Raw genomic sequence first — 20,318 nt, 5'->3', positions numbered from 1 at the left:
GTGTGTGTGTTCCAAGATTTAAATTTAATCATTCTCAAAAAATTCAACTAATTATATAATTAAATAATAATTATATAATATACTATAAATATATATATTTTTTAGAGATATGCAAATAAAGCATTTGTGAGGTCGAATCGAATCGAATCAAATCTTTGATAATCGTTCGAAAACGAATTAAATTCAAATCAAATTTTCCTGGATTTATATTAAAATAAAGCAAATAAATTAAGCAAATTCAAAATCAAACCACCGCGCGCGATGATTCAATTCAAATTCGATCTATTTGCACCCCTCTATTTTTTCTCTTTTAGTATCTAATAATATTTTTAATACACTATATCATTGTAGACATAAAAATAGTTACAAAGTTATGTAAAAACATAAATTAATGCCCATTAATATATCTACATATATTAATCTCTCAACTAATTTTTCATCGTTTTCTAATAAACATTGTCATCAAACATCGGCTTGATTTTTATATTGTTAAGATATAATCACTCTGAGAATAAAAATCAAGAAGTGCTATATGCTCATTGTTTATTAAAATTATATTTTATATATATAAATATAATAAATCACGAATATAAATTCTATATATATTTACTTACTTAAATCCTCCACCGGCGATGTGAAATTTCCAATTATAGCCATCTGAGGCATTGAGGTTCAGTGACTGCAGTATTCAAACGTACTTACTGTATACACATAACACGAAACAAAATTCGAAATCGTAATATCACTCGACTATGTTACTCACCGACATATCCCGATATCCATAACAATCCATAACTAGGCCGCGCTCGGAAACGTTATTCGAATACCTCCATACGTTTTATCCTTGTTGCTCACCCAATTACTGGATTCACACTGCATCCGATTTTTGTCGTACGACGACTCTGCAACCAATCAGAAAACAAACATGTTACGTGAATGATGTTACGTGAATTTTTTGAATCAAAGCTACAGTTATAAATAATAATAAGGTTATAAATAATACAGTTATAAATAATAATAACAAATACAATTTGATAGCATCATTGTTGAACGCTAACAATTATTGCACGTGTATTACTACACAGTAGAAAACAAATAAACTTTTCAATTTTAGCGGTTATTTCCTAGTTTACAGGCGCATACTTATGAAAACGCATGCGCGTGTGGCTACAAAGTATGAAAATGTGACCGCAGGGCTGCGTTCAGAATCATCATCTGAGTGCACCCAGGTGTCGTGTTATCCTTATTTATCATTCGTGAACAACAAGGATAAAACAACATCTGGGTGCATCCGGACGACGATTCTGAACGCACCCCAGCGCATGCTCGCATCGCAGTGTTACGTGACCATGGCATATATCCTAACCTCAATAGACGTAAACTTTAACGCTTAATAACTCGATTCGCGGGGTAGAGCGCTTATTTCTGCCAGATTCTTTCGTTTTATGGAAAAACGCGTCGAATGAGTATAATTTAATCGATTCTTGAGACTGATTACCTTCCATTGCACCTTTACCAATAATCACAATGACGCCGCCGATGGAAAGGATTCAGATTTTGGAGACTATCGAGAAAGACATTGTAGTATGTTTACAAAGCGCAGGTAATTATTAAATTTCTATAATTTACTTATTAAACAGCTTTCTAGTAAGAAATACATATCAATACAAGTATCATTTTGCATTTGTCTCACTGAACGAAAAACAATACGTCTCCTGTTAAAGAATTTCTATAATGAGTGCTTTTCATTTGATGATAGGACACAAATGTTTTATCTTTTTTACTTACTGGAATATCAAAAAAGATAGAATAATGTTTAGATCAACTTGTGTCGCTGAATGGAAAGTTTAGTATAAATTTCTGGTATATTGAACTATATTGTACAAACATACAAAACAAAGCTGAATACATAAAGACGTAAATACCAGAAGCAAGGATATTTGATATACAAGATGTATGTACTTTTATGTTCAAGATATGCTTTTATGTTGTATAGGACAAGCTTGTATGGAATTGAGCAAGGAGAAATCCAGCTTGAAGCAAGCAGAGTCGCAGACACATCAATTCTTGAAAACTCTAGGACAATTGGAATCTAAATTAAGCGAACAGATTAATTATCTCACGCAAGTTTCTACTGGTATGTACATTTATTTAACGATATTATTATCATATCCTTTTTAATATATTTATATTTTTAATAAACGTTTCTCAAAGGTCAACCACATGAAGGTTCTGGATATGCAAGTCAAAAGGTACTGCAAATGGCATGGCACAGATTGGAGCACGCACGAAGTAGAGTTAACGAATTGGAACGTATAAAGAACAAGTTACGATAAGTACATAATATTCCTCTCTTCAAAATATATATTGTAAAAACGAGTGATATTACATTAATGTTGCTTGTGACAACCCATTTAACAAGTTACAATAAATTTACATACTTTTGTCAATTAGAACTTTTCTTACCATCCTGTTTACTTTATGGTAATTATAGCAAATAAAAAATTTTTAACCACTTTTGCTATAAACTGCATATAGACTATTTTTAAATCAATGACTGCGCTCAGCAAAAAATCTAGCTTGATAAACATTATGTGCTGATTAAATTATTTTTTTAGATTTTAGAGAAAAAAATAGTTGTGTCTTAATTATTTAAAAGTATTATGCAAACAGTGCAAAATACTTAAGTTGCTTTTTTGCTGAACCCAGCAAATACAAATCTTATAATACATTACAATTTTTTTAAAATATTTTTTTATTGCGAGTGTACAATACACTAAAAAAATACATAAATAATTTCTTTTACACGCCTTTATCTTATATTTATCACATATATAATATATATAGATATCATAAAAATATAGTAAACTTTATGAAAACATTCCAACCAACACGCGACATATATTCATTTTATGATTAAAACTTGCACGTATGAAATGAGCATCGTAAAAAATTTATTTTTTAATACTTCTTTCTTGTGATTTTCTTTGTTATTGAGATGTTATTGAGATCCTTATCCATCTATAACTCCCATGCTACGTTTTACCGTAGCAGCTAATGAGAGTCGCGATCTTCTCTCCTCGTCCAATTGTTTTGTTAGGAGCGACATTTGTGATTGTAAATCAGTCATTTGATTCTTCAAAGTTTTAACTGTTTCTGATAATGTCCTGTGTGTAAAAAGTACATTAGTAAATACTAATATATCAATAATTAAAAATGCTTAATGAGTCAGTCACGGTTGATATTTGTGTATAATTTATTCAATATTAATAATAATAACAAACTAATATGTCTACAAACACTAATAATATATAATAATATCATATTATCAATTTCTGATACATTTTATGTGTTATGTACATATCATGTAATCTTTAAGCTTATACAGCATAATAATTAAAAAAAAATTTTTAAAAAAACTCCAGTTCTTTATTTTTTAATTAATTTGATCAGTAATATAATGATGAAGTATTTCACAAATTGATGCAATTTTTTATTTTTATAAAAATTATTAAATTTAAAAACAAGAGAGAAATGTTTTTTTTTCAAAATATTTTTACAATATTTTATACTCACCTGTCATTACAAGATTCCCAATTGCCTCTGTTATGCATCAATGATATCCTATCCCGTGATTTTTGTGATTCATAATCTAGCACTGCTGAAAAATAAGCATAATAATTTCTTCATGGTGTAAAAGATACTTTGAAAAGTTTCAACAGTTCTCAATTGACTTGTAAAAACTTACAATTAGACTCTCCAGAATGTACAGTAAATCTAGCATTGACAGAAAGACAATAACCTTCTATTACTTTTAATATGATTGCATCTTCTTCAAATTGTCGCTCATCTGTAATATAAAAGATACGATAGAAAATTAATTAAAAACTTTTCACATTAATTAAATGCTTGATATTTAGTACTAAAGCTATCTTACTGCATGATCGTGGTGAGCGTGATGTATCTGTAGTAGTATCTAATTTTCCAAAATTCTTAAGAGAATACAGGGGAGGAGCAGGTCTTAGTGATGCGATACTCCAAGGTGTCTTAATCCCTGGAGATGTACAATGCTCCATCGCCGGTCGTTGGTGCTTTCCGTTCGGTTGATTGTTCGTCTGCTATAATATGTATGCACCATTTGTAATATTTCAACAATATCAATACATAATAAGATTCTATTATATACATGCACTAAAAAATTCTCTGCTTGAACGTTATTTATGTTACAATTTATACATTTTTTTTCTATTGTTCTGCAGAGCCTATTTTTAATATAAAAACATTTTTTATATAAAGATACAAGCTAGAAAGGAGAAATACTATAATTATTGAAGTGCACGACCTATCTGAAGACTAAGGCTATGTATTCAAGCTAACTACGTAGAATCTTTTGCAAAATGAATGATGACGACGTGATCAAAAATAAAGACATACGCAAAAATTGGTGATATTTCTCAAGAAACTATTCTATAATGTATTGTGTTAGTAAAGCGACAGCTTACTTCACACAACATGGCTGTGAAATAAGAGCATACGACTTTTGGTAGAAAATGATAATTAGTAAAAACACCAGCATGGTTAAAGAAACTGAAATGATCAAAGAAACAGCCATGCCATGGAAGCTTGCCTTGTTCTGTGCATCCAACTATCGGGATAGATTTCTTGAGCCACCAATGAGCGTATAATCCAGATGAATACACTTGATTTGTTGGCTCGTCATATTCCTCTATAATTGGCTGTATTGGATGAACTACGCGTCTCCCGACTTTTTTAATTAAACACTGATGCACATATGGTATCGGTTGCGTATATCTTTTCCCTGGTACATTTCCATAATTTATCAAAGGATGAATTAATACAGTCTCTTGAATTTTCTTCTCATTATTATTATCATTAGCATCGTTACCGACATCATTAGATCTTACGAGACTTGTACATTCATCAATATTTTTAGACGAAGTCACCGAATGAGTACTATCTCGAGGCGTAGAACCAAATGGCGAAGTGCAAATACATTGATGTTCAAACTTATTCTCATCGTTATCGCTTTCACTATGAGATGTTCTTATAGGATCTGTATATTTAATATGACTAGACGTATAAGACTTGTAACAGGAATTGATTTCAGATGAACGTAAGTGACAACTCTCCGCCATTCCCGAATCTGAAGACTGTAAACTAATATTTGTACACGTTTCTTCAAATTCTTTCCCGATGCTATCGCAGTTATCGTTCTTGGAGTATCGAACTGGGACGTCAAAATTTTTTGGATAAAACTCTTCGATAGTTCTCAAATATTTATAATCTACAGTCTGATCTCTATCATGTGAAATTTCCAAATGCTCCCGACAAAATCTGTTACGTGTTTGAAGGTTTGACGTATAGGACTTGCTTGACGCGAGCGGAACATTTGGCAGGACGTGACTCATTATAACACCAGCAGGTAAACTCTTACTAGTCTCGAAGGTACATCGATTGTTGCAATTAACTTTCGGTGCGAAATTCGTGAGTGAAGAAGTACTCGCTATTCCAACAGTACTAAGATCAGTATTATCTGTTACATATCTAACGTCCAATATTAACGAAGATTTACGCAATATTCGTGACTCCTCCTTCACATTACTTTCATTGGATGTATCTGACTCGGATCCTTCTCTAGTGTCAGTAGGAAAAATAGTATAGGTCACATTGCACTTTCTCATTTTCACGTTAGTTAAATCTGGTCTCAGAATATATTGAAAATATAATAATTTCTTCATCAATTCAGGATATATGACTTTTCTCCTTACGAGCTTCGCAAAATATCTCGAGAGTCGAGCATACGGAGGATGATGACAACTCACACGAGGCGTGGTTGGTGATTTCAAAAGGCTAGTGCACTGTTCCTGAATTAAGAGATCGATCCAACGCTGTCTCTCCTCCTTTGTAGCGCACAGTACGACAATGCTTTCAATCATTGGTCCTTAAACATACATAATTTCATTATTATATAATTATTTTAAAAAGAAAATGTTACATTTTGTGAACTTAGAAACAAAGAATGTCTGTTTATATATTTCCTTATTTCGACGTGAACAAAATAACATTTCTTATTTATTTTGTGAAATAGAATCTATCTCTCATGATATATTTGAATAAAACATTGATAGCTATACCAGTAATCTCCAGAGCATTTCTTATTTCGTCTGTATCTTCAATTCCAGTTACATTAATACCAGTTAATGGAAGTTTTCCCTACAAATAATCGCAACATGAATTAAAATCTTTATGTATTTTGTTTTTAAAGTAATATGACAGAGATGTTCCAAATCTACCTCGTAAATAAAGGAACTCATCCTAGGACTGGTGCTAAGTACCAGCAGTGTAGTAGGAAATAAAACAAAGTATCTATCTCTACGATCTACGCCGGTTGCTAGAGAAACAGATCCGACGTGAATAATTTCGCCTAATGAATTTAATTCTTCACCTTCCCAACCTTTAACTCCACTAGTTAATATTTGGAGTGCTAATTCACGCTGCTTACGTATGGAAGCACAATGATCCTAGAAGTAAAATTAATCAAGTCAATTTAAATTAAACATTAATAACATTTTTTGTTCTCATAATATAGATGTAAATATTATCATACCGCGATTTCCCTATAAACTGTTATACTACGTTGAGTATCTCCTCTGTCGGGATGATTTTTTTCAGTGTATCTTTCTAATTCTTGAAGCATGGCAGAGTACTTATCTAGTCTTCGAAACGGCTTGCTAAGACCAGTAGTTAATACTAATATACCAGGTGATATCGCTCCACTGCGTTCCATAAATTCATTTAATTCATCTCTAAAATAATAATATATGATTAATATATTTGCAATCGATTATTATCTTTTGGAAATTACAATCTTGTTTCAATAATCCGCATTATTTTTCAGTGAGATTCCATATTGAATCACTGTGCTAAAATAGTCATTTGTCAAACAAACTAAAATTCAAATCTGGTTCCTAAAATATTGTCATCCTACATGTACATATAATATTATAAATTTTTAAAATAACGATAATAAAATAAAATATAAACTTAATCGCAAAATAACCAGGAACAAATCACATTATTGCATCATCTCTTGAAGAGCAAAAACTTACAAATTTTATAACGATCAAGTCTTGATTTGTGATATCACGTTCGAAAAAAAGAAAAAATATATTTTTTTAAAGTGCCTACCTGTATCTATCTAAAATGCAAACAGCTTGTGGATGATTGTTACAATATGTAGTGTGAATAGACTTTAACCTTGGCGCAATAGTTAGAAAAAGATTTCCTACTCTCGCAGAAAATCCTTGCAAAACAGTTCCTTCCAAATTTGCTAACAAACATTGATGAGTCTCCAATACCTCGTGTATGTTACCAAGTAACTGCTTATACTCATCTTTCTTCAGTCTACATATAATTCCATATTTTTATCATACAAGATACATAACACATTTTTTTCTCTCATCTTATTAAACAACATGACTTACATATTCGATGTTTCAAGAGGTTGTAGAAAATTATTCACTAGTCCTTGCAGTTCAGCTACATTCACTCTTTCAGAATCGACAATGTCCTTTAATACTATATCACGATTAAGTTTTTGATGCGCAGGTGACTCTTGTGGACTCCTTTCTGGAGACGTCTTAATCGACACATGATTACCATCTGTATGTATTACAATATATACAATAAATAAAATACATACAATTATTTTCAACCTTAGAATATCTTAAAATATACAGAATGTTAACAAAAAAAAAAACAGATTATAAATGGATACAAATTGTGTACTACTTAAAAGAGTATCATACCTGGAGCTCTATACTCCTTCACATAATTCGAAGGGAACCAACCAGTCTTATCATGTAACGTACCCTCCCACCAGCTTTCATCGTCCGCCTGAGTTATTGTTATTACATCTCCTTTCTTGAAACACAACTAGAAAATAAAGCAAGAACACTGCGTATAGACGTAAACAGAAACATTTTTAGCAACTGTGTGATAACTTGCTCCACATATAGGAGCAATATTTAGAACAACGAGAGAAGGGAAAAGGAGAAGAATTCCACGTACTTCATCGTTATTCTTCCCTTTGAAGGAGAAAAGCGCCGTGACGTATTTTGGAGCATCGGGCTTCGACATAACTCTCGTGTTCGTTAACCATGAGACGTAGAATATCGGGGGATTAACTCCGTGGTGGCACCTTCACACATTGTTCCTTCACGATCAACACCCAGCCTTCAAAACCTACACCCAAGTCCCTCACGAGAGTCACGATGCGAATAGATGTGATTGACGAGCCGTAGCTCCTATTTTTAAGGACGTCCACTGCGTCAGAAGTTCGAAAAACCGACAAACCTGCGGACAGACCCTCGTCACATGTTCCAGCGACACACTCTATAGCGCCTGTCACACTCGCGTAAAAACTCGCGTCGCGCACCCGTCATGCACAAATGTGGTAGTATCCGATCATACGGGTACTGTACAGCGACACACACACGTGCGCAGAGCTCACGCGCACACGCGCGGATGCCAAAACTTGATAGACTCCTGTCTATAAATAAACGCAACCACTGTGTCACGTGACTATAATTACGAACACATCCGCGGGGTGATACATCGCCGCGGCCCTGAGGATATTTTTTCACCGCATTCAGCTCACTGCTTCGAGATGATGCGAATGTATTATAATAGTATATACTTAAACGAGCGCAAACGAAGGAATTTTCAGGTAAACGCTGCGCCTACGGCACGCTGGTCAAGATTTAAATAATTCCGTGTGTATAATTTATTTTATGATACGTCGATTTAAATTTCCCGCCGTTTCCTAGTTAAATTCACTGATTATTTGATTACTCGTGTAATAATTACATACACGTAATATGATATTAGGACTGTCTAATTGAGATGCTAATATAGCTTTGTGATTGATTTACGAACATCTTAAGACAATCTCAAATATAAGAATCGACTATGAATACTGATTTATGACACTCCGTATTTAATACAATTCTTCCGAGAGAATTCTTTGGGGTAAACTATTAAGAAATATCTTATATATATATAAATTAATTTCACGTACGTGTCATACAGCGAATTTGCGTGCAGCGGAAAGCAAGGACACTATTCTATTCTAAATATGAAACCATATGAAACTGATTGTGAGATGGCACGTGGAACTGTACTGCACCGAGTTTTCCTCTCTCCTCTAACAGTATGAACTATATATATAATCGACCAATTGCTGAATGAAAAGCTGTTGCGAGACTTGTAGTGGGGACAGCTTTACTTCAGGTGTAATTAATTTTATACTTGAACCGAGCAACATTTTTACCTGCATTATACTCTCTAAAACTTTTAATGGCTTTAACTTTCACTCCTTAGAGTGAGATTCTATTCCAAAGAATTTAAAGAGTAAACTTTGTTTTATTCTTCTTTCTTTAGTAGTGACACCTGGTTCCCTTAATGAGTCTGCTTTTATTTTTATTTTTATAATAGCCGATAATAATCAAATATATAAGATAGATGAGTAAGGGTATAGATACAATTTATAATCCTTTAAATCGAGAATTACAGTTGTCACTTCTCCAGTTTTCAGCTAAAAACTTTGGCTTTTTTAATGAATCTCCGGCAGACAAAAACATTCCAAAAGGCGACCGGATTTGATGGCTTTTTTTCTTAGAGAAAGCATTATAAGAAAGCAACAATTTCTATAATGATAATCTATGCAGCATTTTATCCAAAATAATGTCCTCTTATAGGAACATATCTTTAGGATATACTTCAAGCTACATTTGATCATATAACGTTTTCTCTGAAGCAGAAACGTGAAAAATAAAAATGTTTATGCATGTAAACACAAACATAATACACATATATGCAAAAAATATGTTCACAGGAAAAGGTCGTAGATTGATCCTTCGAAGTCTTTAGAAACGTTCCTTATGGGGCTGTGCTGTATGGGTCCAAAATAGCGTGAATAATAGGCTTTCTGACAGAAGATATAGATCTCCAACGAGAAAATTACCAAAAAGTGGTAATCTTCTCGAGAATGTAAAGGTTTTTTCATATATGAATAGAATGTGTAACCGTCACAAACCGTCGCTTTTTGTTAATATGAAAAAATTCGCATATAAAGAATTATTACAATTATTTAACTCTTTTTTAAAACCGTCGTAATACATTACATAAATATATTATGCATTAATGTTGCTAATATTGCTATATTTTAATATGTACGTTAAAAATTTATCGTGTAGCCTTTTCCGCATGTTCTTTCACCAATAAGTAAAATAAATAAATATATAATAGTTTATAGTTAATATTAATTTAACAATATGTATAATTTTGTACAATGCTAAATACGTATAATTTAAACTAATGACAGATTCTTTTTAGTTGTAGATTATGCGTCTCAGCTACTACGACACAACAGAAATTCATTTAACATCCGGAACAATGCTATTAAGGTTGGAACGCAAACCGGATGCGAAAGTTGATTACTTTTGAGATTCAATCAAGCTTGAAAACAATGTAAATCCCTCTTTTTATATTGTTTTTTTTAAGCGATTAAATAACAATATGATTTTTTGAGATTAACTAAAATTATAAAATATTAAAAATATGCCTTGAATTATCTTTAATAAATTTATTAATTTTTAATTTTAACATTTTTACACTTTTCTCTTAAATGGATACATTTTTGTAACATTAAATATATAATTTTCATAATTATTATATTATTTCATAATTATTATTTTCATAATTATACACGCACAGATCAAAATTTTGTGTTAAAATGTAATTTACAGATTTTAAATGTTACCTAACAATGTGAAGAATCTATCTTTTATTAGAAAAACAAGAATTGTTTAAAAAATCTACATATGATCTATATTTTGAATATAATATTTTAGAAACATGTATTATTATTTTTTATGTAGAGGAAAAACTTTACAGCTTATCGCTATATATATTGTATATAAATATCTATATATTTCCGAATGAAAAACTTTTAGGATCAGAATAAAAACCAGTTTTTACCAGGGTTTTCATTAAAAGTTTTTAGTTTTTACGATAATTGTTATCTCTATTAAAGCCGAGACTTCAGAATCAGACACGAGAGTAATATATAGCAAGGGAGAGAGAGATGGATAAAATGAAGAGAGGAAAGGCGTGAACTGAGATAAAGCTATTGACCCTTGCTCTCTCACAATGACCTGTCAGAGATATCGTTCCACTAAATTCACTGACGTGCCTCCTCAGTCAGTCGAACGCGTGCACACACGCCTTCAGAGTCGGTTAGGAGTTACATCGCTCGTTCTCGTCCACTGATAAGCATTTTACACCCTTGGCACATGCAAAGACAAACCATCAGTTGCAGTTGAAGAACGAAGCTTGTCATAAACTGACCGTAAACTTAATTGTGGAATTAATTAATACATTAATTTGTTAACAAAATTGCGCGAAAAGTGAATGGTGGTGAGGGGTTTCCAAGGGAGGAGTTACGACGGGAAACGATCAAAGGACATTCCGACAAATTTATGATACGATTATGCGTTAATACTTTTTATGGTAGCTTCTTTGTAGCAACATCGGTAGGGCCAGGTGTTAAATGAAATATTAGTGTGTTCCTAAGAGGAAGTGTTAAGGAATGAACTTGAAGTGCAAGATGCGATTGGAAATGCGAGTCTACGCGGTGGTCTTCTTCATAGTATGCTGCTTCCTGTGTTCCCCATGTGCAAGCAAAGAGCCAAAAGCCTCGTCAACTTCGATAGGTACAACATTACGTTGATAAATGTGATTTTGTCAAAACCTAGTAACGTCTGTGTATTTTTTAAATCGCTTAAATACAGCTCAATTGTATCGAACTGTTACCTTCTGCAGCTCAATATATTTCTTATAATTAAATTAGAACAATTGAAGGGCTAAGAGCCAGTTATCTTCTAATTTGTTTTATTCTTACAGTGCCTATTATTATTTATTATTTTTTCTTATAATTATTTAAATATATAAATTATTTAAATATATAATGTAATTGAATTATACACAGACAGAAGAAAGTATAATTTTCCTAAACATTTTCTATTGAACTCTTAATAAATGATGAATTACTTCTTCAATAATTTCAATTTAATTCAATAAAATTATATATTGTATAGACACAGAAAATCAATATTTTTAATCATTTTTTTCACTCATTTTAGATTTTTTAAATTGTTTAAACATTACTCAATATACGAACTGAAAATTATGTAGGTAGAAGCTATAATTTAAAAATTTATTGAAAAAAATAAACCTTAAAAAATTAATTTTTACTATACAAGATTTGAAAAAACAATTGACGTTCTCCACACTGTTCGTTTCATAATAACTAACGATACAATATTTACTATGTTATTTTTCACGTTCACAATTTACTCTTCTTACGCAATGTGTACAGTTCAAGGGGCAGTCATAACATAGATCGTAAAATTATCTCGTTTGTAAGTCCCAATAATTAATTCTCGCGCTAAATTTCAATAATTAATGGAACGACATCTTACATCTAAATGAAAATTTTTGGACGTCAATTTCGTAACTAAAAAAACGTGTCTTTTGTGAAATTCGCTTTATAATATTATTTATTTATCACTTAATATATCTATTTAACTTATTAATTAAGCAAGGTATAACTTATTATTCTAGACAAAAAGACGGCAGCTCAGATAGCCGCGGGCGAGCAGCGTCTTGGGGATCAAATTCGCGCTATCCTTAAACATTATCAGCAAGACGATCCGGTCGGGTTGCCGGGCGCGCCGATACCGGATCCGATGCCAGTGCCGGATCTGAAGCATTCCTTCTCCGTGTATACGATGAATTTTAAACAGATTAGCGTTTACGGACTGTCCAAATTCCGTATCGAACATATAGAGTCGGAACTGGCACGTATGCAGGTAAATTAAAACAACACGTTAACGAGAAGAAAAAACAAGAAAATGTTCGAAGCTCAAATTGATGCAATAATACTTCCTTTTTTCGCTCTTGATTAGATTCTAAAATGCACGTATACAGCAGTAGTAGATAGTTCGCTGTGTTGCTATTGTTAATAGTTATTATGGTATTAGGAATAGTTGTTGATTCAATATTATGAAGTATCAACATAATTGTATAAATAATTTAAAAATAACAAATGTTGATTAATCTAACAACGATTTATAATTATAAATTGGATTCAATGTGAGTCATTACTTATATTGATAATGAAGATTACAATATCGTAGATCAAGCGATTTCTTTATAAAAATAGAAATGTATATAGAACAATGAAAAAAAAACTTCCTTGTTAAATTTTAATTAATAGAAATAACATTTTATTTAAAAATTTTAACTAACATTTTCTATGGGTAAAATGCTTTTATTAAATGAGAAGTCAAATGTTTGTACTTTAATATGAGAATACGTTTGTGTTATGTAGAAAATAAGATGCGCATCATATTTTAAGCAAACGTAGTAGAAAGATGATAACTAATATGATACTGCAATTGTATAGTAATGGAAATAAGAAGTAAAATATGCTCTTTTGTAATAAAATTTTTTCTATTAATCTGGAAAAATTTTTAGATTTTTAATTTACAAGGAATATGTCTTAAAATATAATTTACATATTCTGTACATAAAATATTTTATATATATATCATAATATTTTACATATTTTATTTTTTACATCTTTCTTTTGAAATGATCAAATTTTTGTTTTTTTTTATTTACAATATTCTTATATCACACATATTTATATCCTATATTATTTAATTTATCTTATATGTATGCGCTTGTGATGTTTATTTTCCCAGCTTTATTGTTTTTACTAGAAATGTGAAATAAAAATTATTATCTCTTCGAGGTGTCGGTCGCAGTAAAGATTGACATTCTTGATATTCGTGGATTATACACATTGGCATCCTGGATTTCGAGGTCCGAAGGGGAATTCATGGTAAAACTTACCGGTGTGAAAGTCGAAGGTATCGCTAGACTAGAAGTGAGCACCGATGGCAAATTGCAAGCTCAGGACATTGACATGGATTTGACTTTCGATAAAATTGACCTGGATTTTAAGAATCTAGGATTCCTCGGTTCAGTTTTTCAAGGAGTCATCAATTCCGTCGGAACCTTCATTTTTGACGGCATCAAACCATTCATCCTAAAAGAAGTTAATACAAACATGAGGTATACAAGTTTTTCTTAAAGAAATATTTTCTTTTAATCGAAAACTTTAAAGAGATAAATAAAAATAAAAGAAGAATAGAGAGAAAGAAAAATAACAAGGAAAATATTGTATATACGAATAATAAAAATAATAGATTTTTTAAAACTATCTCGAACTAATACCGGTTTTAATTTAAATTTTTTTAATGACATTGTTTTCTTATATACATATATCTATGCAGCTATGTATGGTAATTTAAATTACATATTTTTTTATAAAGTTCTATATGTGTTTTAACAATAATATATAAATTTCCTCTCTTATTCTTTATAAAAAAAAAAAAGAGAGAATTTATAATTTTTCGGCTTGTTTATATCTCTTTTCTCAACTATGTGATATATTTCAGGGGCGAAGTGAACAAACAAATATCACAATTACCGCAATACTTTCCGAATTCGATTTCACCCTTCGATATGGCGATCGCAGAAGCTCGGAAGCAAGTTTCTCAGATGGGCTACGATCCATATCAGCTGAAGGATTATGTCCAGAACATTGGTATATTCACCGTGACTTCGTCGCATACCTGGATCATTGGTCTAGCCAGTTTCTATCGCATGGGAAATATAACCATCACCATGGAGAACGGAACTGTAACTGCAATTTTTAAGAGATCTAATTAATAACTAGCATATCTTTTAACATATCCTCGTTAGTTCCAAGTGGGTCTAAAAATATTGCGGTAATAAGCATATACGAAGATTATCTATTTCGAAAAAGACTTTTATAACATTTGGACACACGAATGAGTTATAATTTAATTTAAAATAGACGAACGTCTACGATGAAATTGCTAAACGCGAAGCAACTGCATCGACCATAATTGCGACCGTCGCGTCGTTGCGTAAACATTACATAAGGTACCACGTTTGTAAATCGTTACAGTATGCGGTTTTTGGATTTTGCACGTGCGTAGGAGACGTTTATCGCGGATTTAATTTGTACTTGTATACATTACGGCACCTTGTATAGGTATACGCGCTTCTGGATGTCGGCACCCAGGAACTTGAGGGCAAGACGCACTGGGAGGTGAGCGTGATCGGCGGTTTCCTGTCGCGTGCTGGCACCATGTCCTTCACCGTCCAATACTTTCGGGTGCAAGTGAAGCTGGCTCAGCCGTTGGACACGCGGAAACGCGCCGCTTTAGAAGAACTGGAGCTCGAGTTGGGCAACATCCAAGCGAGATTCCACGGCGCCAGAACGCTCGATTATCTCGTAGAAGCGAGCGTTAATATACTACCGAACCTTTTAAGGTAAACCGTACGTAATAGCCGCGGCCTTGCAAAATATGCGTCTCGCGTCGATTTCAAGGCAACGTCCGTAATCGGCGATTTTCCGACACGGATCTAATCACAATGAACATTAGGAAATCCGTTTGAACGCAATCAACGAAACCGTAGTATCCTTGATAATCTCGGAAAATCGTTATAACGAACGTTTCACTTAAATTTTATACGTCTCGAAATGTTTGATTTGTTATTAAATAGTCTTACTCTCTTGCCTTTTTTTAGCTTCCTCAAAATTATTTTAAGATCTTATGTTATAATTGGAATGATCTGAATCACAAGAACTAATGTTCGTTTCTGTTAGTGTAAATATTAACTTCAATTAGGTTCGACTTACTCTTAATTATCTTTTTCTAATTTTTAAAATTAGAAAGAGATGAAAAACAAGTTGAATCGGGATTGAAGTTAATCTATACATTAGTTAAATTGGGCTAAGGACCAATTTCACCATCTTCTGATTAACTTGATCAGTCGATTATTCCATTAAAACTGATCATAATCGCACTTGTCGTTAAGAAAAATTAACCAATCACGATTGACACTTAATCGATCGATTAAGCTAATCGGAGATGGTAAAATTGACCCTATGGATATACTTTTGGATTTCTTTATTGAAGATTTTATTAAAGACATTTAAATATCAGATATATTTGACTGTACGGAAAATACGACGACATATTTTTTCTTTTTTACTTTTTTAAATATTCTTTATTTAAGAGCTTTTCTCTCTAACTGTGCTTTTTTAATTCATACTCCTTCGTAGATATCAAATCATGGACGCGATCGAAGGACCGTTGAAAAGACGTATACAAGAGGAGTTGGACAAGGTAGACATGGAAAAATTAATCGATGAGAAAATTCCGGTGATCGAAGAACAGGCTAGATGGATGCAGGGTTTAGTACCTGCAGAGGAAACAATCTTGGAAGAATCGACGCTGCCACCACACAGTCAAGACGATCAAACGCCGTTCTCTGAAAGCGAGGAAGAACGAGGACCGTCGTAAAAAAGGCACTTGTGTGAACCACCTCCATTCTAGAAGAAATCAATAGTTCCAAACAAACTTCTTTATAACGTAAACACGTATTGTACATCACGCGTGATATATGCATGTATTTTTAATGTATAATACGTGTACATACATATATGCAGTCTGATTTTTTAAAATATCCTGTATCGCGCGACGAAATTCTACTGATAATTTATAAATGGAATTCTTTCGTGAATGTCGAATCGTCTAAAAGCAGTCTCGGAACATGAAAGAAGTGAAAAATGTATGCACGATTTTGTGACACATTTGCCTCCGATACGTAATTTATTCTCGATGGATAATTCATTAACGATTTGGCTAAAGTTGATAAAATATTTATCGCGACTTATCTTTTTTGATGCGCATAGATTTTTGTACGCTATGAGTGGTATCATTAATATTTAAATATTTAACAGCAAAAATGTACTTTTAAGAAAAATATTGAAATTAAATTTATATTAAAAAAGGAACGTCACTAGTATTATTAGAAACACATGATAATTATAACTAAAGTAAATTTATAAAAACTACATATAAATTTAATGTTTAATGTGGCAATTATTCGATAATAATAATAGCAAAGTACAAGATTAAATTGATATTAAATGTTTATTGAAGAAAATAACATTAACAAAATGTATTATATTTTTAGTTTAATACAAAAGCGGATAAAATTACAAATTACTAACATAAGTATGCGAAAAGTATCGCAAAAATAAAATCATTTTAAATTGTTTGAACATGAAATATATATTTATTATTATTATACATGCGTTTAGTTGGACTTGAACACAATTGCAACTGCCTAACTCGATAATACGAATATAAAGTGCATTACATAATATCTCGTCTATAATTCTAGCTTCTTGACTGTGACGAGTAATTAAGACTGAGTGATTTACCTATATCATTCATACATATTTTATGCAACTCACATTCCTTGCCAAAAAGAAATGTTACGTAAACAATACCTATAAGTACAAACTCTAAATCGAATTGTCAAGCTAACGATAACACGAATAAATTAAGTGAATGATTACGTAAGAGCGACAAGCTGTACAGAACATACGCAATAGCAGTTGTTACATTTTAATAGAGCTAGTCACGGCGGCATGAACCGTTCGAAACCAATCGCCGAGACGAACCCGAATGATGTAATGTCTAAAACAGCGTCGTAAAGCTTCGTAACATGCTGTTGTCCGCATTCGTGTTTTTTTAAAGCTATGAGAAAATAATTAATACAATACAACTGTACATGCATGTTTTTATCTAATTTTTTAATTATGGCTCATTACGCGCTACATGTTAGAGTCATCCAAATTTACGAAGAACGAGTCACGATCGTGATTATCGAATCGATCTATTAATTTCCGCTCTTGAGAAAACTTATATGCAATCGAATGTGAATATCTATTTTAAACATAACAGAATGCAAATCTAATTCTGTAGTCTTTTTTTATCAATCTTACTGTGGCAAAAATAACGATCGTGACTCGTCCTGATATACAGACAGCAATGCTAATGCATTTGTATATAATATATATGTACATACAAGGTGTCCCGAAATTTGCAAAATACCACTGAAAGAATTTTCAAAAACTTATACAAATATTTTTTTCGATATCTGTCTTGCTGTAATAATTTGATTCGTAAATTTCGAGACAATCTGTTCATATATACCTACATACAATAAAAGTATCAGCAAGTGTTTAAAATATTGATATCTCGTATTGATCGATTGTGCACGTATAATAGACATTTGCGAGGAAGCCGAATAACGCGAACCGGTCTGAAACTCGTTGCAGAGGTATTTGAAAATTCAAACATTCAAGACGCCGATTAACTTCCTTCTCACCAATGTTTGACTGTTCGTTTCTTGGCAGGTCACGATACTAAATGTTATTGCAGACAGCGGTATAGTAACTTTAAGGATCATGGCTCTAAAAAAAATTATTCAGACATTTCGTTTTGGCGATGAATCTGTCAATTATTGGATTTTCGCGTTATCCGGAAACATCTCAGCACATTACGTAGCTTTTATAGCCGGCAAATAGGTTCGTCGAATTGGCACGAATCGCTCGCCCGGCGGTGGCGTAATATATGCCAATTTGGGTGCCGTAATAGTCAGAATACCATCGGAAGACAAGCTGGGCTTCACGTGGACGATGTCGTAAGCGAGCGGCAGCAAATAACGACGTATAAACTGTCGCGACACATAGCCGTGTTTATCCTTCCTCTCATGATGCTTGGCCTCAACGGTGATGTACCTGTCGTCGGTGCGAACGGTGACGTCCTCCGGCCTGAATTGCTGTACGTCCACTATTATCCGATACTTGTCCGCGTCGCGCTCGACTGTTGCCCATCCGCCTATCTCACGTTCCCAATTTTCAAATACGTCGCGCCACGGCCGAAACCTGTCGAGGAGCGACGGCATTCGCCACAGATCGTCGTCGCGCAGACTCAGCCTCCGAAAGTGCTCCTCCATCTCACGGTGGAAGCGATCTATATCGTCCCACCAGCTGCGGCATAAGCTTCTCGATACCAGTGCCATGATTTCCTGCAGGCAAATAGGAATTAACACATTATTATTTACCTGATTTACTCGTGTCGCACATGTAATGAATTATCATTTTTATTTTATTATAGAATTTGAAGAGCTCTTGTATGAAAGAGATAAAAGAAACATAATTGGTGAATATAAATAAAATCTAAATATATAAATGTATTAGAAAATAAATATTTATAGATATAAATAGTACTGGTAAGAGAGCGGGATATTTAGAAAGTAAAATAATTGAATACTAATAAAATCTATATATTAATAGATATAGTAAATATTGATTTAATAATAATAAGAATATTAATAACCGTATTATATTTGATAAATTGTTATAACATAACTGATAAATGTTTAAGTTGAAATTGTTAATAGAGAATGAATAAACATCTAAAATTTACTTAAAGTACTTACATAAATAAGTACTTTAGTTAAAGTAATCTCTCATTTAAAAAAATTTTGATGAGCTCAAAGTCTAGAAAACAATGTTAAACGATACAACTTATGTGCTCAGAAGTCTTAACAAACATATAAATTCTCATTTAATTGTTTAATAATTTTTTTATATTATAAAAAGGCTTTGCTATTATTACATTTGTCACAATTTTAAATGCAAAAAATGCATAATAATTCAATTATAATCTGTATAATTGTTGAATAATTATTGACTCTATCACTGCGTGATGCATGTGAATTCGTAGGAGACAAGTCATAATACACACCTTGTCGACTTAGAAAAATCTCTCGTTTCGTTCGTTAACGACACTTGATGTCGGATGTTCGATTTGCGAAATTACTTGTCGAACTGCGCAATAAGAGGTCTTCGCTGTGAGGCTATCACTTCCTCCGAGCATGAATTCCTCTTTGCGACTAACTGCGCAACTATTGCCAGTGCGCCGATTTATATTCAGTTTGCCGCTCTTTTCGAGACCGTTCGATCGTGTGGCGCACGCACATGCGCATAATCACAAACAAACATCTCGCGCGATCCTTGTTGTTTCTAATATAGCATCGCTCAATTGATCTGTATATCTTTTCGAAAAATCTAGAAGACTTTTGCAATATCAAAAATGTGTGTTTTTACAAAATTAAAATATAATTTATTTTTATAAAAATAAGACATACATATAACAAACAAATGTGAAGTTCGATAAGAATTTTGATTAACATGGACATTTTCAGCAAAC

The 20,318-nt window shown here is 32.4% G+C and overlaps 4 protein-coding genes across 5 annotated transcripts; 2 read left to right on the top strand and 2 right to left on the bottom strand.

Moving 5' to 3' along the window:
* Positions 1-1,327: 1,327 nt before the first annotated feature.
* Positions 1,328-2,408, top strand: MED11 (mediator complex subunit 11). Its single transcript, XM_018551808.1, has 3 exons — positions 1,328-1,603; positions 1,997-2,137; positions 2,215-2,408. Exons 1-3 carry the CDS (start codon positions 1,528-1,530, stop codon positions 2,334-2,336), a joined length of 339 nt encoding a protein of 112 aa, XP_018407310.1. The 5' UTR covers positions 1,328-1,527; the 3' UTR covers positions 2,337-2,408.
* Positions 2,409-2,899: 491 nt separating this feature from the next.
* RtGEF (Rho-type guanine nucleotide exchange factor) lies at positions 2,900-8,398 on the bottom strand. 2 transcript variants are annotated; one of them, XM_018551766.1, is made up of 12 exons: positions 8,092-8,398; positions 7,830-7,956; positions 7,506-7,683; positions 7,210-7,425; positions 6,629-6,827; positions 6,315-6,542; positions 6,156-6,234; positions 5,844-5,962; positions 3,938-4,118; positions 3,749-3,850; positions 3,577-3,661; positions 2,900-3,167 (listed from the first exon to the last, which is right to left on the bottom strand). In XM_018551766.1, exons 1-12 carry the CDS (start codon positions 8,158-8,160, stop codon positions 3,014-3,016), a joined length of 1,737 nt encoding a protein of 578 aa, XP_018407268.1. In that variant the 5' UTR covers positions 8,161-8,398; the 3' UTR covers positions 2,900-3,013. The 2 variants fall into 2 exon arrangements, with proteins under 2 accessions (XP_018407268.1, XP_018407269.1); XM_018551767.1 differs by lacking the exon at positions 7,210-7,425.
* A 3,273-nt stretch (positions 8,399-11,671) lies between these two features.
* On the top strand, positions 11,672-16,987 carry LOC108783225 (uncharacterized). The gene is made up of 6 exons (XM_018551740.1): positions 11,672-11,795; positions 12,706-12,953; positions 13,901-14,223; positions 14,610-14,853; positions 15,233-15,513; positions 16,310-16,987. Exons 1-6 carry the CDS (start codon positions 11,672-11,674, stop codon positions 16,548-16,550), a joined length of 1,461 nt encoding a protein of 486 aa, XP_018407242.1. The 3' UTR covers positions 16,551-16,987.
* Positions 16,988-17,243: 256 nt separating this feature from the next.
* On the bottom strand, positions 17,244-20,025 carry LOC108783240 (protein lethal(2)essential for life). The gene is made up of 2 exons (XM_018551764.1): positions 19,854-20,025; positions 17,244-19,131 (listed from the first exon to the last, which is right to left on the bottom strand). Exon 2 carries the CDS (start codon positions 19,123-19,125, stop codon positions 18,601-18,603), a length of 525 nt encoding a protein of 174 aa, XP_018407266.1. The 5' UTR covers positions 19,126-19,131; positions 19,854-20,025; the 3' UTR covers positions 17,244-18,600.
* Positions 20,026-20,318: the final 293 nt, after the last annotated feature.

This window comes from Cyphomyrmex costatus, unplaced genomic scaffold (assembly GCF_001594065.2).
Source record: "Cyphomyrmex costatus isolate MS0001 unplaced genomic scaffold, Ccosl1.0 scaffold146, whole genome shotgun sequence".
NCBI lineage: Eukaryota > Metazoa > Arthropoda > Insecta > Hymenoptera > Formicidae > Cyphomyrmex > Cyphomyrmex costatus.
This window is presented reverse-complemented; position numbering and strand designations above follow the sequence as displayed.

Bases quoted from the DNA above. Each gene is read 5' to 3' on its own strand.
- RtGEF (XM_018551766.1), bottom strand. From the start codon at position 8,160: ATGTCGAAGCCCGATGCTCCAAAATACGTCACGGCGCTTTTCTCCTTC. The intron at 7,957-8,091 runs GTACGTGGAATT...TTTATTTTCTAG, and splicing joins AAGGGAAGAATAACGATGAA to TTGTGTTTCAAGAAAGGAGA. The intron at 6,543-6,628 runs GTATGATAATAT...TTTTACTTCTAG, and splicing joins CAGTTTATAGGGAAATCGCG to GATCATTGTGCTTCCATACG.
- LOC108783225 (XM_018551740.1), top strand. From the start codon at position 11,672: ATGAACTTGAAGTGCAAGATGCGATTGGAAATGCGAGTCTACGCGGTG. The intron at 14,854-15,232 runs GTAACTGCAATT...CACCTTGTATAG, and splicing joins TCACCATGGAGAACGGAACT to GTATACGCGCTTCTGGATGT. The intron at 15,514-16,309 runs GTAAACCGTACG...ACTCCTTCGTAG, and splicing joins ATACTACCGAACCTTTTAAG to ATATCAAATCATGGACGCGA.
- LOC108783240 (XM_018551764.1), bottom strand. From the start codon at position 19,125: ATGGCACTGGTATCGAGAAGCTTATGCCGCAGCTGGTGGGACGATATA.
- MED11 (XM_018551808.1), top strand. From the start codon at position 1,528: ATGACGCCGCCGATGGAAAGGATTCAGATTTTGGAGACTATCGAGAAA. The intron at 1,604-1,996 runs GTAATTATTAAA...TATGTTGTATAG, and splicing joins AGTATGTTTACAAAGCGCAG to GACAAGCTTGTATGGAATTG. The intron at 2,138-2,214 runs GTATGTACATTT...CGTTTCTCAAAG, and splicing joins TCTCACGCAAGTTTCTACTG to GTCAACCACATGAAGGTTCT.